The sequence below is a fragment of the Beta vulgaris genome, chromosome 6 (genome assembly GCF_026745355.1).
Source record: "Beta vulgaris subsp. vulgaris cultivar EL10 chromosome 6, EL10.2, whole genome shotgun sequence".
Taxonomy (NCBI): Eukaryota; Viridiplantae; Streptophyta; class Magnoliopsida; order Caryophyllales; family Amaranthaceae; genus Beta; species Beta vulgaris.
The window spans coordinates 15,384,194-15,401,540 of NC_079207.1; the positions used below are offsets into that span (position 1 = coordinate 15,384,194).

At 33.8% G+C, this 17,347-nt stretch overlaps 1 protein-coding gene across 1 annotated transcript; it reads left to right on the plus strand.

Moving 5' to 3' along the window:
- The first annotated feature begins 1,990 nt into the window (after nt 1-1,990).
- LOC104895952 (protein ACCELERATED CELL DEATH 6) lies at nt 1,991-4,656 on the plus strand. The gene is made up of 2 exons (XM_010682599.4): nt 1,991-2,883; nt 3,993-4,656. The coding sequence occupies exons 1-2, from the start codon at nt 2,232-2,234 to the stop codon at nt 4,448-4,450; spliced, it is 1,110 nt and encodes a 369-aa protein (XP_010680901.3). The 5' UTR covers nt 1,991-2,231; the 3' UTR covers nt 4,451-4,656.
- The last annotated feature ends 12,691 nt before the right edge of the window (nt 4,657-17,347 follow it).

The following is a 17,347-nucleotide window of genomic DNA, read 5'->3' on the forward strand; positions in this document are numbered from 1 at the left end:
TCAAAGAAAACTATCGAAAATTAATTTACAACACTCACTCACAAATCACTTAAAAGAAGAAACTTTACAAATCACTCATACAATTGAGAAAATCACGCAAATCACTCAAATACTCAGGAAACTTTATTAAAATTTAAAATTAACATACAAACTAAAACTAATAACCTAGAACGTCAATACATACAAAAATATTTGCAAAAATTTACTTACAAATCACTATTCTCAAGAACCATTCACAATTAATGGTGGGTCATGATAAAAAAAAAAAAAAAGAGGTGTATTTGTAGTGAAATTAGAATTTAGAAGTTAGACAAGAAAAAAAATTATTTACTTTTTTTATAGTGTTTCCTATATATATTGAAACTTTTACATATATTTGGACCTATCTTTTTCTATTATATAATAGCGATTAATTATCAAGGTAAAAAGACTTATGTAAAATATCATTCAAGAATTAAAGTACAACATACCTCTATTATATAAGGGAAGGGGGGAGCTATGGTGTCCCTAAATGAAGAGACTATGTTACCCCCTCTCTGTTCTTAATCACAAATTCACTTACAAATCAAAGGGGACTTCAAACAAAAGTAACAAAAATATAATTATAACAAACACTCACAAGTCAACTAAAATCATAAAATTTCATAATTTACGTTATGCAAATCACTAAAATGAGCTGTACTTAAATTCAAAAATCAACTAAAAAATTATATTATTAGAAATCATAAATAAATTTAATAAAATTTCTATTTTGTTCATAGAATTCAACTTTGAAAAGTAAAAAAAAAAAACAAAAAGAATGGTGAGAGACTTAAGTGACAGAAACTAAACGAATCAAATTTAAACAATTATACTTCGTATGTCTAATGTTCAAATTTTGACTCTTATGCCGAAGAAAATCGAGGGTCGACCCGATCATGATATTTGACTCATGATCTGGCTGGTTGACTCAATCATGATATTGAAGGATGGGACCTTTTCTCGAAAAACTCATTTCTGTTTCGAAAAAGATTCAAGCACGCATCGCGTGCAAAAAATTCTAGTTTGTAAATAAATATTGGTCATAGTTAATATATTTGAATAATGTCCAAAGTCAACTTGTTGCATTTATTTGTAAATAGAAGAAAAAGTAATTGTTATATCACAAACAAAGAAAAATGGTTAAAATTAGAGCTAGAATTAAGAGAGATGGATACTATTCAATATATTCAATACAGGAAATGAAGATCCAAAATGGAGAAGGAAAAAAATGCTAAAATAGAGAAGAGAAAGAGCAATAAATAAAAAAGAAAAATAAAAAACAAAACAAAATAAAATAAAACAAAAGGTATTAAGCAAATAAGAAAGAAAAGAAAAAAAGAAAGTTGGAAATGTGTGCAGGGGAAGTCGAACCCGCCGCAATAGCAAGCACATGTTACCGAGAGAACCATTGGAGCAATTCAAGTTGCAATATATGCAATTATTGCGTGCGTTTCAATTTTAACCTATTGTAAAATCTGCTTAACGTTAAAAGTAAAAAGAACTCGTTTTCTTGGTGGGGCACGTGCCACCCAGGACCCTTAATAGGTCATCCCCTGTCTGATCTAGTGGTTAAAATCTGGAACAACATGGAAAATATTTTGTTTGGCAACACATTTAAGTCATTTTAAATAAGTAGGTGCTAAAAGTTTAAGTCAACTAAAATAAATAATCGTATTTGTGGTGCTGAAAAATTGACGGATATTGAGTTGCTATAGCATCTCAATCTAAGGTGTGGAAATTTTGAGCTACCTTATCAATTTTAGCTCTATTTCCGCTTATATTTCCAAACATAGCCTAAGTATAATTAGACATTAATGTAACACAAAACTTTAAATTATATAGCATTCAAACAACAAAAGAAACTGGGCCAGTGTAGCAGGTAACTAGGTTAGTCAATAGATCAAGTCATTGAAAGAGTAACAAAAGAAATTTTAAGTTTAGTTTGTATGTTGCGTTCATTTAGGCTCTACAATATTACATGCATTTTCTATGCAAATACATGATCATTTCTCAGCTTTACCTCTATGTCAATTAAAGAAGTATATTAATAACAATAATATCAATAACAACAAAAGAACAATTAATAAAAACTCTACCACCATTTCACATCTCGCTATATATATACAAGCGTTGTACCCTATAGAGTGAAATTAATCATCCCAAACCTAAAAGGTCATTGAATTTTATTACATTCTAGTATATACTTCAATATGGCCGACCAAAATCATCCTAAAACATTGAAAGAAAAAGAAATAGAGAAGGCAAAAGAAAAAATCATGGAACTCGTTGGCTTGCCTCTCTCTAAGATAATTCTCCACGGCCATGATCAACCGTTTGAGAAAACTAGCCCCGCCGGAAGTACGTTAATCCCCCGTGTCACGTTTACCAACATATTGGTCTACCCCATCACTACCGATATCTTGATGGATTCTCAATCACATAGGCGTCGTACAAATAATACTCAACATGATAATAGAACTAGGGCAGATATTATCGATATGGAACTTCACACGGCAGCAACTCGTGGAAGTATCACCGAGGCCCGAAAGGTAGTTCATAGAAAGCGAGAGTTGTTGTGGCGCGAGGATTCCGAAAGAAACCTGCCTTTGCACCTCGCCGTGCAAAATGGCCATAAAGAGGTTGCGGTCTACTTGGTTACAGAATACCCGCAAGCCTCGTATGCCTTGAATAACTTGAATGTCTCACCTCTTTACCTTGCTGTGGTTCATCGCCCCAAGGACTTGGACTTGGTTGAGAGCATGTTCCGCGAGTTGCGTAACAATTCTAGAAACGATAACATTCTTGAAAATTTAAGGAGAGGAAAATCAATTGTGCATGCTGCCATTAAAGACCAAGATCAAGGTAAAATGACTTGTTTTATATCTCTAGCCAAATGCAAAATTCTCTAAAAAGTATCATCTTAAATTTATTTTTCCTATATATTTTAAGAAACTTTCAATTTCCATTAGTTTTTGGACGATACATATAAATTAATTTTGATAAATTTTCTTAGTTGGTGTATCCACTTTAAAATACTTACTTGTAAGAAAAATCCCTTATTCCAAATTAATATTCATATTTGATATTATATATATGATGATCAAAATTTATTAGCTTTGATGATGTTAATTCTACTGTAAAATAACTGAGTTTATACTTCAATATATGATGATTTAAGACTTAAATTTTCTGATGATCAAACTTTATTTTATGTTAAAAATTAGAAAGTACTCCCTCCGTTTTCTAACCAAGGAAAATCAAGTTGTGTGGGGCATGCATGGTGTGAGTAAAGTAGGAGAGAGAAAGGGGTTAAGATAAATAAACAAATAAAGAGGGGTTAAAGTAGGAGAGAGAAAGGGAGTAAAATTGAATTAATAATGTAATGGTGGACCATATGATAGTGACATGAGAGGGTAAATAGGGAAATTTGTTTTGCCAAATAAGGAATAAAGCAAAAGAGGGAAGATCTTTTGGAAACACCCTTAAACGGAAAGAGGGAAGATCTTTAGGAAACGGAGGGAGTATAATCTTTATTAACATAATTTTGCAATTTGGGTAGAAAATATTTACAAGAACAAATTTATGCCCTATCTGCCATTTAATAAGAATTTTATAAATAAATTCACAATAATCTCAACTATATACGAAAATTGCTTTTTGAAATGATTTATAATGACTTTAATTTGAAAATTTAATTTAGAGTGTCAAATAATAATCGTTATAATTCTAATAAACTCTAGTTGACTCTTATGAGGTAGGGGGAAAGACAGATCAGATGGAAAAAAACAAAATAAATTGTAAAATCTAACAAGATTGATCATTTTAACAAGTCATTGACAGTTGGGTCATCATAGGAATTACCCATAGTTGGATCAACATATATCGGAAGACTGCCCTTATTTAGCATTAATTTTATGAAAGCTTTCTTGTACTTACGTCAATCGCTTTTTCTTTTTTTTGTCAAATCACAGGAATGTTACAAACAATACTCAAGCATCAACCTGCTCTAATCAAGTCCCCCGATATAGAAGAAGGATTAACACCTCTTTCTTATGCTGCATTCAATGGTTTTGTTGAGACGGTTGGCTACATCCTGGAAAAGTTCCCTGAAACACTACGTAATAACCGCAACCAAGACAATTCCTACCCTATTCACACGGCATGTTTAGGAGGCCAAGTGGAGATCTTAAAGATGTTCTACTCGGAACTCCCTAAAGCGGTGTTTGACACGGATAGTCAAGGTCGGACGGTACTGCATCTAGCTGCTAAAGAGCGCGGCAACCGGTTGAAGCATGTAGTCTCATACTTGGTGAGCCTACCGGAGGGTAAAGAGCTAATGAAGAAGAAAGATGAAAACGAATTTACACCTTTGGATTTGGCTAAAAGAAATAAAAATCGTGAAGTCGAAGAAGTTATTAAAACAAGTTAAGCATGACAAAATAGAAAGGATCGACGGAAGCTGTGAAGTTGTGGGAGTATTATTCATTAAACCTTATACATGCAACATATAATTTATTTTTCCCTGTGCTTCCTTATTTTAATTTGGGCTTGTATACATACCAATATATACTAGTAACAATATCTAATTATTAATTATCTATTATATATACACTACTCATGTATTTTTAGGTTGTATGCCGTTTCGTTTTGATATATATATATATATATATATATATATATATATAGATTTGGGCTCATGTGAGAACACCCTACTTATATGAGAAGCTCTAGTTATGTGAGAACTTATCTTATCCCTTGATATTAGTAGATCTAAGGGTTGTTATTTTGCCACGTATTTCAACCCCTTCCAAACTTTTTAAGTTGTTGATCTACTATTTCATTCATTATCTTTCTCTCTCTTCGACACTAACTCCACCTGATTTTACTACTCCTCAACTGTGATTTTGTGATTTTGGATGAAATCAGTTACAAGCAGCAATTTGATCTTCCAATTTCTGTATATCATCTACTCTTGCTTCCAATCTCATCAAATATGGGTTGTGATTTTGGATGAAAGTTCGCCAATTTCATCCTCAATTGAAGCTTCAACAACATTCAAATCTAGCAATTTTGTTCTCATTGAAAGCTCGAACCAAATTCCAAGTTCTCCATTAAGCTTGAAGAAGATTTAAAGTGGTAATTTTTCTGATTTTTTAAGCTTAATTCTGTATTTATTTATCACATTTTAGATTTTCGTTTTCGTAACATGATTTAGGATTTTTTAAGCTTAATTTCGGGGTTTTTTTTTTTATGGAAGAAAATTTCTTGGATTCATGCTTAATTTCAGCGAGGCCCGACAATACTCCATAGTTTCTTTGATTCGTGATTGAATTCTTTAATTAAACTTAGTTGTTGCTGTTGCTGTTTTTCGGATTTTTTAAGCTTAAATTTTAGTTATTTGTCAGATTTTAGGGTTTTGTTTTTCGTAATATGATGTTAATATGCAATTTTCATAAATTAATGTAGGATATGTAGTTCCGATTGCTAATAAATTTTCGTTTCTTGAATTCATTGTTGAGTAATAAAATTTAGTGGATATAAATTTGGATTGTTCTTGGATTTCATGGATGAAAATCTGGAAGGAACTAAGGTTTCATTTTTTAGTAATAAAATGTAGTGGATAAACTTTGCTTGTTAGTTGTTTTTGAGTAATAAAACAATGATGTACTTTTAATCCACTCTTGATGTACTTTTAAGCTAGTAGTGATGCATTTTTATCCAACATTAATAATATTTTAGCTAAAAAGAATTGTTAAAGTTCCTATGCTCTTGGTGGATCATATTTTAGCTTTAGGAGACACGACTGTGCATAAAAATTCTGCATTGGAACTTAGAAAGGGAAAGAAAGAAAAAAGTCAGAATTCAACCTTCTTACTAGGCATTGTTACTTGAAAAATCCTTTTGTTTATCATTAGTGTAGAGGTGGATCTGATCACAAAGATATATAGACCGCAAACTGAAATAGTTGAGGCAGTTGCTGATTAAAAAGTAGACCTGCAGTATGAACTATAGAACAATTAATGCTTTGGTTGTGTGTGGATAATTGAATAAAGGCTTGTTTTGGTGAAAGTATTATTGCTATAAATCCTCATTAAAGGGTTCTAATATTTTACGTAGGCTATCAAAAGAATTATATGTCCCTGCTCTCGGTGGGATCATGCTATCTATTGGAATCAGACTTTCCATAAATGATTTTGCTCTTGTGTTTTAAAGGTATTCTACATCTTCACCCATAGGCCTTGTACTTAATTTTTTATAATTTGAAGCCTTATTTTGTGTAAGACGAATTTCACATTTATAATATTGTCCAAGTTCTTTTATTTCACAATTATATAAAGGAAGTGATATAAAAGGGACAGAGATTTAAGATTAAATTTCATCTAAATGAAAAATACTCAACTGCCTTAGGAATTACGTTCAGAGCAGGTTATACACATCTGCACCATTATAGTTTTATGCATGTCCTCATCCTTCACCAATCAACAGATTGTATGTAAATTTATGACTCATAATCTGAAAGATTGAAATTATGGAGATTTGCATAAAATTTTCATTTCTGATATATTTACATCTGAAGTAAAGAAATTTCATACATTACCTGGGATTTTCAGGTTTAGGGACAATCTCTAATTCTCATATTCACATTAAAAATGTTACTGATATACATCTTAGAACGTTTCTGCTCAAATTACAAGACTAATACTTAAATCACAAAGAAACCAATGAATTTCAGCTCTACTTTTCTAACTGTTCAAGGTCAAGAACTACCCATATATTTATGTCCCAAATCAGAACCTAACTTACTTTCTCTTGTTCTCTAACTTTAGTACCTTAATGAGGTGTCATCGACATATCGGTCATCTTGATGAGAGACGGTTTACTGCCAATACGACTATTTATTACCTAACATTACATCAACACTATCATACTCGATGCATCGAGGCTATCCTGCCTTATAATATTTGCAAGACCATGACACTTATTTATTACCTGCACAGTTGGATAACATATAGGTTAATACCTTTGTTTCTGAACTTATCATTTCTGAAAATTATGGTGAAAAGAATGCATAACCATCAGACCATAGGTTTGATCATAGTGATGTACTTTCAGGCCATCAGTGATGTACATTGAAGTCATCTCTGATGTACATTCACACCTACCCCATACTCATAAAAGGAAACAAACAAGGGCTCATGGAAATCCACAATGAACAAACCATGAACAGTTTAAGACATGACTGATTCATGCGGATTAGTGTTGAATTATGGTTATGGGAAGTAAATAGAGATGCTGCTTGGTGCTTAATTAGTTTGCAAGTTTGGTTGGAGAGGCATTACCTGACATGCTCTTCTTCATGTCACATTAGAGCTGGGCTATGGTTAATATATACATTGGCTTTATTTATATGACTTTGGCCTCACATTCTTTCTAATTAGTCAAGTTAAGTTGAGTCTGAGGCAGTAGGCTTCTCAAGGAGCATAGGTGATGTACTTTTAAGCATCCCTGATGTAATTTTAAGCCATCATTGATGTACTTTTAAATTACCAGTGATGTACACTTACATCTTTCATAGTTAAGAACAAAATACATGAGAGGTAAAGTTACATGATACAATAGTGATGGAACAACGTTACATAGACTTCCAAGACAAGCATAGATTTTTACTATATTCTTCAACATGAGGTTGGTGGCTCTAGATTTTTACTATAGTTTATGTGTAGGATTACTGAATTGTCGATGGAGTTACCCTATAAGAAAATATATAGGTGCTTTTGAGTCTTTTATTGCTGAAAATTACAATGGTTTAATGTTATTTGAAATTTCTCATATATGAGATTCAATGTACTTATAATGTACCAATGATGTATGTGTGGTAAAGATTTGATGTACATTTGATGTATTGGTATATGGCTTTTACATCTGTATGTCTTTAGCTTTTAGCTAGCTAAATATGATGTATTGGTATATTTACAGAATGACTACTTATTATACCTGAGTAGGAAACAAAATACAGAAGATTTTTTTTTTGTGAATGCAGGAAGGAGTTTAATGTTTGATATGACGTTTAATGTTTTTGCATAATTCATGCCTATAAGGAATGCTTTCAGAATCTCCCTAGCAATCTTAAACTCAAAGAACAAACCTCCACATCACAACATATACATGAAAATTATCAAAGTATCCCATTAAGTACCCTATAAGCACCTGCCTATGCTTTTTACTTGTACTTTAAAACCTATTAGCTCAAATGGAAGAGCATGCGCTATGCGCAAGATGTGGGTTCGATTCCCACATAGGTTATAAAATGACAATTATTAGAAGTTAGAGCCAAGACATGGAGCTGAACATGCTATACAATAGCACTCATGTACATTAAGAATGGAGTTGAAAATCCATACTGTGACTCGAACTAATGTCGTCATTTTCTTCTTCTTTTACCGTAGCATCAAGTAAGGCTAATGAGAAAATTTAAAAACATCCTAAAAATTAAATAAGACCATGAAAATAATAAGAGCTTGTGTGGGAGTTGAACCCACATTTTTGTGTATTTGCACACAAAACACTCACCAATTGAGCTAACAAGCTATCAAGTTGCAATATTTTGATAAGAGTTATATCAAGTATTGGTTAGAGTTGTAGCTATGGAGTCATAAGTTAGTGTATCGATCTACATGCTCCACTTTGTGAAACGTTGAGACTATACCCTCTGATGTACATTGAAGCCATCAATGATGTACATTGAAGCCATCTCTGATGTACATTTTTATGATATCCTCTAAGGTTACGTTGCACATTTCCCAACTACATTGAATATTGAGGACCACCTACGATAATCTAAGTTAATTCATCTATACTCTATAGTTTTTTTGACTATTGCAAAGTTTTACTATTGATCTATACTCTATAGTTTCTTTTACTACCATATGCCCATCCATGGCTTCCATAGAATGAACAAGCTGTCATTACTAACTCTACCTAAATGTTTTAAAGAACAAACCTCCACATCACAACATATACAAAATTATCCACACTTACCTCATACTCATAAAGGGAAACAAACAAGGGCTCATGGAAATCCATAATGAACAAACCATGAACAGTTTAAGACATGACTAATCAATTAGAGTCTCAGTAGCCTCTAGACAACATACCTTCACCGCCCATTTTCGGAGAAATACCCAAAAAAATTAAACCACCAAGAGTTCTACTTCCTCCACTAATTGTCAATTGGTTCTGCAAGATAATGAGATGATTTACAAATAATCTACAAAGGTTTGCAATCAAGTATCAACTATGGAACAATAACACCACTATATAAGGCTTGTAAAGAAGCTTCTGCCTAGGATTGAAGGGACTAACCACAAATCAATAGAAGAAGCTTCGAATGCCAGATACAAAACCATCCAGTTTCCGCCCCAATTTCAATTCATCACAACATTACCATGCAAATTACAATAAGAGATGTTAACAGGCTAACGAGAAGGATTTCAATCAAAATAAACTACAACAATCTGAGAATATAATAACTTCAACCTAGATACTCAAATCACAAAGAAACAGACCCACAAAAAAAGAAAAAAAAGAAATGATCTTTACATTCAAAGAAAGCAAGGCAAGGTGGTTAATTTCTGCAAGTAAGCAAGTAATTATCTTTACGTTTAGCCATGGCGGAATATCAAGAACAACAAATTTCATTGTTACTAATTAATAAAATTTTTGATGAGAGAGCTAATTTAACAAGAAGAGCATAATATTAAGAACAACAAACTTGGAAAACATATTTAAAGCAATCAAAATTTAATTCGTACTTGATAATATGATTGAATTGAACGATTGAACAACACCCAGATTTGATGAATTGAACGATTGAACAGCACCCAAAATTGATGAATTGAAAGATTGAGCAGCACCAAAATTTGATGAATTAACTTTTGATGGATGAATCAATCGATGAAGAGAAGAAAGTTCAGATTTTTGCTCGAAAAAAATCGATCAATGAAGAGAGAGATTGGTTTTCAATTTTCCCCATTTAGTTGTTGCTTTCCACGTTAGGAATTGATCATTTGCTACTGATGGGTTTGGTTAGTAAATCTTGCGAAAATCGCATCCTTTAGATTTCTATAATCTAACGGTTGTGATTTATTCTCACATATTAATCTATTCTCACATAACTCTTCATTCTCACCAGATCCCGACTCTATATAGATATATATATATATATATATATATATATATATATATATATATATATATATATATATATATATATATATATTCTGTTTTATGACCTATGCAGGATAGAGGTTGTATCTCTTTCTTTTTCATCAATGCTTCAAATAATGTTCCCTCCTATAGTAGCAAATCTATCGATTCTAAAGATGTACCATATGTCCCCTCACCTACTTATGCTCTTAACAGCTAAGCTACTTGTTTGAACACAAGGTGACACTCAAGAAGGGGGGTTGAATTGAGTGACGAAATCCAATTGATTTTCGCAAAACTTTTTCGATGGCACTGTGCGAAATACTCGTAAATTAATCTTTGATTTGATTTTTGCGAAAATTAAAACGAAAAATATATGAAATAAATTACTCAAACACCCGATATAACGTGGTTCAATCTCACCTATGAGATCTACGTCCTCACGAACCAATAACTCCTTTATTTGAATCCTAAAATACCAACCTCTTGATACAATAAGACTCCTCTACTACTAACCCTAGTAGTGCACCCAGACACTTAACTTTAAGTGTTGCGACTCTCTATAATTATGAAATTACAGAAAGAAAAGATCCTCAAACGTGTGCTTCTTGTTCAAGCAGTTTAGAGGACAATTACAAACATTGAATAGTTACTCAAACTGACTCGAATAGTGCTATACTTTGTGCCTTAGGAAATTGTCAGTTCTAAAACTGAATTATAATGCCTTTTATAGTACATGGACTAGTCGCAAATTTTTCAAAAAATATTTATTTTTTACTCCTTAATTTAAGGGATAAAACCTTTTCTTTTTAGATAATAAACTTTACCCTTTTCATCTTTATCTTCAATTGTAAAAAGATAAGTTTTCCTTAAATCAATGTTTATCTATATCTTGAATAACCAATGGATTTTCTTTTTATCTCATACTATTTTATTATCTCAAAAATACTTTTCGAAAATCTTATTTTACTAAAACATTTTTAACTCGGTTTTTACTAAAAATATGTTCTAATGAAAATTCTTTTATAAAACGTTTTTATTAAAAATTTATCATTTTTAATAAACTTGCTTTTTGAATTTCAATTTCCTTCTATATAGATATACAAAATTAACATAATTATTTATTTCCTTAACTCTAAGAAAATAACAATTATACTAATTTTATATTTCAATATTTAGCTCATAATATATCACCTAATTCAAGTACATTACACTTTGCATAAAGTAACTACACTTAAACTTAGACTTCAATCTTGATTCTTCATTTCTTCAAAGTCTTCATTTATTTATTTCTTTCTCAACCATCTGTTACAAATTTTCATACTATAACATATTATATTATTTTTCATCATCAAACTTAACATGCACATGCACAACAAATTCTCCTTTTTGATAATGTCAAACCTTAAATATAATATTGTCAATTCATCACTTTTCTCACCCTCAATGTATGCATTCTCCATAAACATATGCATTTATAATTCTTATTTTTATTCCCTTATCATGCATTCATACATTAAATTAATAGCATCAATTTTTCAATACCACCACATGCTCATATATTATTTTCAATCCACTTATCATAACACGAAATATCTTACTGACACAACTAGAATATTATAAGTCCCTTTTTCCCCTTTTTGGCATCTTCAAAAAAGCACGAAAAGACAAAAAACATCCACACAATCATAACATTTCAAAATAAAACCAATTGCTCAACCAAGCCAGCTAGGGATGTTGGTGCTACAATCATTACCAATTCACAATCAACATTAATATCCAAAAAAAACAATCATAAAGTATCACAAAAACACCTTTTAAAACCGACCAGTTTAGCAAAAACTACAAGACTAGTTAAATTCACAAAGTACAACCAAGATCAAGGTGGGGTTGGTTTGAGAAGTAGAGAGAGAGTAGACATGAGCTGTCTATGCTGCTGCGCCGCAAGCGTATCACGTGCTCGCCCACGTGCCAATAATCGTTGGAGTTGTTTCTTCACATTGCCAACCTCTTCTTAGCTTGCATCTTAAGACATCCCACACACGCTTCTTTAGGTTGAAACCCCAAAAAATCTTTCTTTAGCAACTCCCCTCCCATGACACACAGTTCCATACGGCTTAACATCCTGTCGCTCATAATATCCCGGCAAGCAACTCCCTTAGAGGTGGGAGTCAATACATTAAAGGCCCTAAAAATTCGAGTGAGCCATATACCATAAGGGTAGAAGTGAGGAGAAGTAGACACATGCTTCATATGAAGCAGGATAAGGTGAGGAAGACTAATTGGATTGCCATGGGATAATAACCACATTAACACTTGATCCATTATTAGACAATCCTCACGATTTTCAATTCGGGGAAGAAGAGTTTTGGTGACTAAACTTCTAAGAAGTTTGTTCTTGGCCGAAAGAAGCGAGGCCGGAAAAATTTGTGCTTGGGGTAACGAGTGGTCCGAAATAGTGCGAGTAATAGTTGCGTTGTCTACCCCATCTACAAAAGGCCAATTTTGTGATTTATAATCCGAAAAGCCTACATACGGAACTCCTAAAATCTGAGCCAAATTGTCAACACCCATATGAATTTTTATTCCATTTGCAGTAGCCGTAAGATCCAAATCATCAGACACAACCAAAGATTGATAAAACTCCTTGACCTCTAATTCATAAAGAGCATCATTAAAAGAAAGCAATTGTAACCAACCTTGGGTTTGAAGAGAGTCGAACAAAAACTTAACTTTTGGCTTAGATATTCAAGATTCCGAGAAAATGTGTCCAGATAGAACTTTAATTCCAGTGGAGGAGGCAAAAGAGCATTGTCGTTTGGACGTTGATGGGGGCAGAGGAAGACGAACTTGTAGCAGCGGAAGGTTGTCATTTTCGGGTTGAGGGCGTCCGGCAGGCATAGCGGAGGGTGACGGTGGTGGCGTTGGTGCCGGAGTTTTGCGGGTGGAGGGTTTTCGGGCATATTTTTTTGGGTGGGGGTTTTGAGACGGTTGTTTTTGTCCATTTGAGGGGTTTTGAAACAGAAGGCGGCGGAGGAGGAGGTGCTTTTGGGGGAGAAGGAGTTGGAGATGGTGGTGGTGAAACGGAAGAAGAGAAGGAAGGGGGTGTTATCGGTGGAGCATCGGTGGGCTTTTTGAAAAACCGGAGAGTGGTTTTCCTTCCCATGGTTAGGGTTTGTGAGTGAGGGAGAGAGAGAGTTAGAGGGAAGGAGGTGAAGGAGAGAGAGTTGGAAGTGAAGTAGGTTAGAGAGGTTTGGGGGGGGGGGAAAGTTAGTGGGCCGGAGAGGGTTTGTGTTTTGGCTAAGGTGTACCATGCATTACAAACTGCCTTGCATCTACTATTTTTTTAAAAAAAATAAAAAAACTTTTGAAAGGATTTTGCAGTTTTGGCAAAGCAACATCATTAGAATTTTTTTAAACCAAATGTGACACATATGTGATATTTCTCGAACTTCATGAAGCAACTTAATTAGGTGTACATTATCAGGACAACATCCATAGCATTTTTAGGAGTCTTGACTTATGATAGAAGTAGTTTCTGACTTAGTTTAGGTATAATCTTTGAGCTCATTTAAATATTTTTTATTACTACGTAGCCCTTATGCCACGTATAACAGTTCCGGATGATTAATGTATGTTTCCGCAACGCGTCCTAAGGCTATTATGGTGCTTAAAATTTTGGGTTGTTACACTACAAGTCAACAACAACAACACAGTTAGTTAGTTGGAGTAAATAGCAGTTCTCCCTTCACAAAAGAAATCACGGTATATATATTTCAGACGTAGATTAATAAGAAAAGGAATAAATAAAATTAAAGTCAACTATAATGTCCAATATGCAACAACATCTTAATAAGCGTACGAGTAACACAAATGAATATTTAATAAACAATTAAATTACATCAGTAAATAAATCATCTTAAATAAAATACTTAAACAAAAATAGATATAAATATAAGGAAAATTTGTCAGAAACCACCTTTTATAATCACTTTTTTGTGAGAAACCACCTTTTAAAAAAAATTGGTTAATTAGCCACCTTTTTGGTTCTTTTTTTTATTGGAAGCCACCACTTGCCGGAATCCGGCGTTGACCTTGATTTTCCGGCGTTGACCATCAGATTTTCGCTATTTTTTTCCAAATTTTCGCCATTTCTTCCACCTGAGATATCGGGGGATGCGAGGGAGGAGATGGGCTTAGGGATGGGAGGGTGGGGATGGTCGTGGGGGGTGTTTGCCGGCGGGTTACGAGGGAGGAGGGGGTTGCCGGGGGATGCGAGAGGGAGGGTGGGTTACCGGGGATACGAGGGGGGAGGGGGGAGAAAGATAAAGGGGGAAGAATGGCGAAAATCTGATGGTCAACGCCGGAAAATTAAAGTCAATGCCGGATTCCGGCAAGTGGTGGCTTCCAACAAAAAAAAGAACCAAAAAGGTGGCTAATTAACCAAATTTTTTTAAAAGGTGGTTTCTCACAAAAAAGTGATTATAAAAGGTGGTTTCTGACAAATTTTCCTAAATATAACAAGTTTGAGTCAGAATTCGAACGTTAGTGGATCGCAAACCACTTCTTAAAGTTTGTCAGATTGCAACCTCTAGGTCAGCCTATGGGATTACATTACCTGCTGCCTGTGTCTAATAATGGCCAAACTCCCGATGTAGGGTAGTACACCAAGCACTCTCTGTCTTCTCGAACGACAACAATTAACCTATGTGATACCCCCTAGATCGCAACGTAGGTGGTTGGCATGTTTTTCACCGGAGACTATTTATATTCCACCGGATATCCTTTCTGAGATAAAATATCATAAACATTATATAAAATATTATTTCATCTCAATAATGTTCATTAGAGGGATACCCACACGGCCTTACACCTAAAATCATAAATAGATATCAAGATATATTCAAATTCTTTTATACTTTCTCAAACAAAATAAACGTACAAGTTTTACAATATTCACTTAAAATATCAAATACTTATTACAAATTTTAAATCACAAGTAGTGACAAACACAGAGATATACAACACTGTAGCATCAAAACTAATTAATTCCTAAACAATGATAGCCATCAGCAGTCGTATACATTATGATACATTCGAATACGTACGAATAATCCTACGACTGAATACGCACAACAAGCAGTAGACCAAAAAAACGTGCGCGTCAGCGTAAGAGCATGCACTCCGTGTTAGAGCGTGCACTTAGTGTAGCTCTTATGCGTCTAACGCACATGCGCCAACTTCTGATGCATTCCGATGCGTCTGGCACTACTGAATGAATAGTACCATATTAACCGGAATTAACACGAAATTCATTAACTCATAATAATAATGTGCACTATTAATACTTTTATTACATTTTTATTACATTAACCAATGTCAAGTTAATGACAAAAATCATGATGAAAACAACACAAATCATTCAGCCATCACAATAAAGCAAAAAGTCTCACTTAAACCAGATTATTATTCACATAACAATTAAATAAATAAACTTAAGCCTTTAGCAAAATCAACACTAAAAATCATTTAACAATTTAAATCACCTCATAAATTCTTACAAAAATTTACACACCTCCATGGTCTTACTGTCATAGTCAAAATTTTATTTTTAATTTTCAGAACTCAAAAGTAATTTAAACAAAATTTTCCAGATTACTCAATCAAGCAAATAAAATGGTTTAAAATTAAAAATAATTGCAATAAGATCGCCAAATTTTCGCACAATGCACAAAGATTCACGGTCCATCTAATTATGCAGAAAAATTATTTTTTTTTGCCTTCTTACGACACAAAGCATCCGCCACTTTGTCGATCATAATCCTTGATCAATTATCAGGCCACCTTCTCTACCTCATATTAAGATTACGCTGAATGAGGATGTAATTCAGACTTTTATGGTTAGTATACACCTTACACGGAACAACATATAGATAGTATTGCCATATCTTAAGTGCAAACACCACATCCGCTAACTCCAAATCATGGGTTGGATAATTTCTTTCATGCACCTTCAGTTGCCTCGACGCATAGCTTATTATCTTCCCTTGCTGCATCAAAACACAACTAACCTACACCATTCTTCGATGCATCACTGAACACTTCATACCCAATACCCTCATATAGCAGAGTAAGAACAAGAGCAGAGGTTAAACTTTTTTTCAATGCCCCTTCACAATCTTTATACCAGACAAACTTGCAGTCCTTACGCATCAAGCGAGTCAAAGGTTGAGCTATCATAGATAAATCTTGAACGAATCTCCTATTTTAACCAACAAGACCTAGAAAAATATGAACCTTGTTCACATTTTTAGGACTCTTCCACTCGACTACAACCTTGATCTTAGCGGGATCCACCTTAACTCCTTCCTTGCTGATCACATACCCCGAAAAAGCAACTTCCTTCAGCCAAAATGCACACTTAGATAGCTTTACGAACTACTTTTACTTCCGCAGAACATGCAACACCGGCCTCAAATGCTTCTCATGCTCCTTCTCGTCCTTAGAGTAAATGAGAATGTCGTCGATAAACACGACTACACATGTATCCAAGTACTCATGAAAAGAGCGGTTCATTTGATCCATGAATATTGCAGAAGCATTCGTGAGACCTCGAATGGCATTACTTCAAATTCATTTATGCCCATATCTAGTGCGGAATACAGTCTTCAAAATATCCTCATTCTTAACTGGGATTTGATGATAACCGGATCTCATATCGATCTTCGAAAGTACCTCAACACCGTTCACTTGATCAAACAGATCTTCAATGCGAGGCAACGGATATTTATTCTTTATTGTCACTTTATTTAGCTCATGGTAATCAATTCACAAACGCATACTCCCCTCATTCTTCTTCACAAACACAACAAGAGCACTCTAAGGAGACACGTTGAGCCTGAGGAAACCCTTATCTTTTAGCTCTTATAACTGATTTTTCAACTCTTGTAACTCAGTCAGCGCCATTCTATTCGAAGCCCTAGATTTAGGAGAAGTATCAGACACTAAATCAATGTAGAATTCCACACCTCTTTCTAGATAGAGACCTGGAAACTCTTCAAGAAACACATCAGGATAATCCCGAACCACCGAATACTCTCCAGCTTCTCTTCAGATGAAA

Coding starts and splice junctions, on each gene's coding strand:
- LOC104895952 (XM_010682599.4), top strand. CDS start 2,232: ATGGCCGACCAAAATCATCCTAAAACATTGAAAGAAAAAGAAATAGAG. Junction 2,884..3,992: donor CATTAAAGACCAAGATCAAG/GTAAAATGACTT, acceptor GTCAAATCACAG/GAATGTTACAAACAATACTC.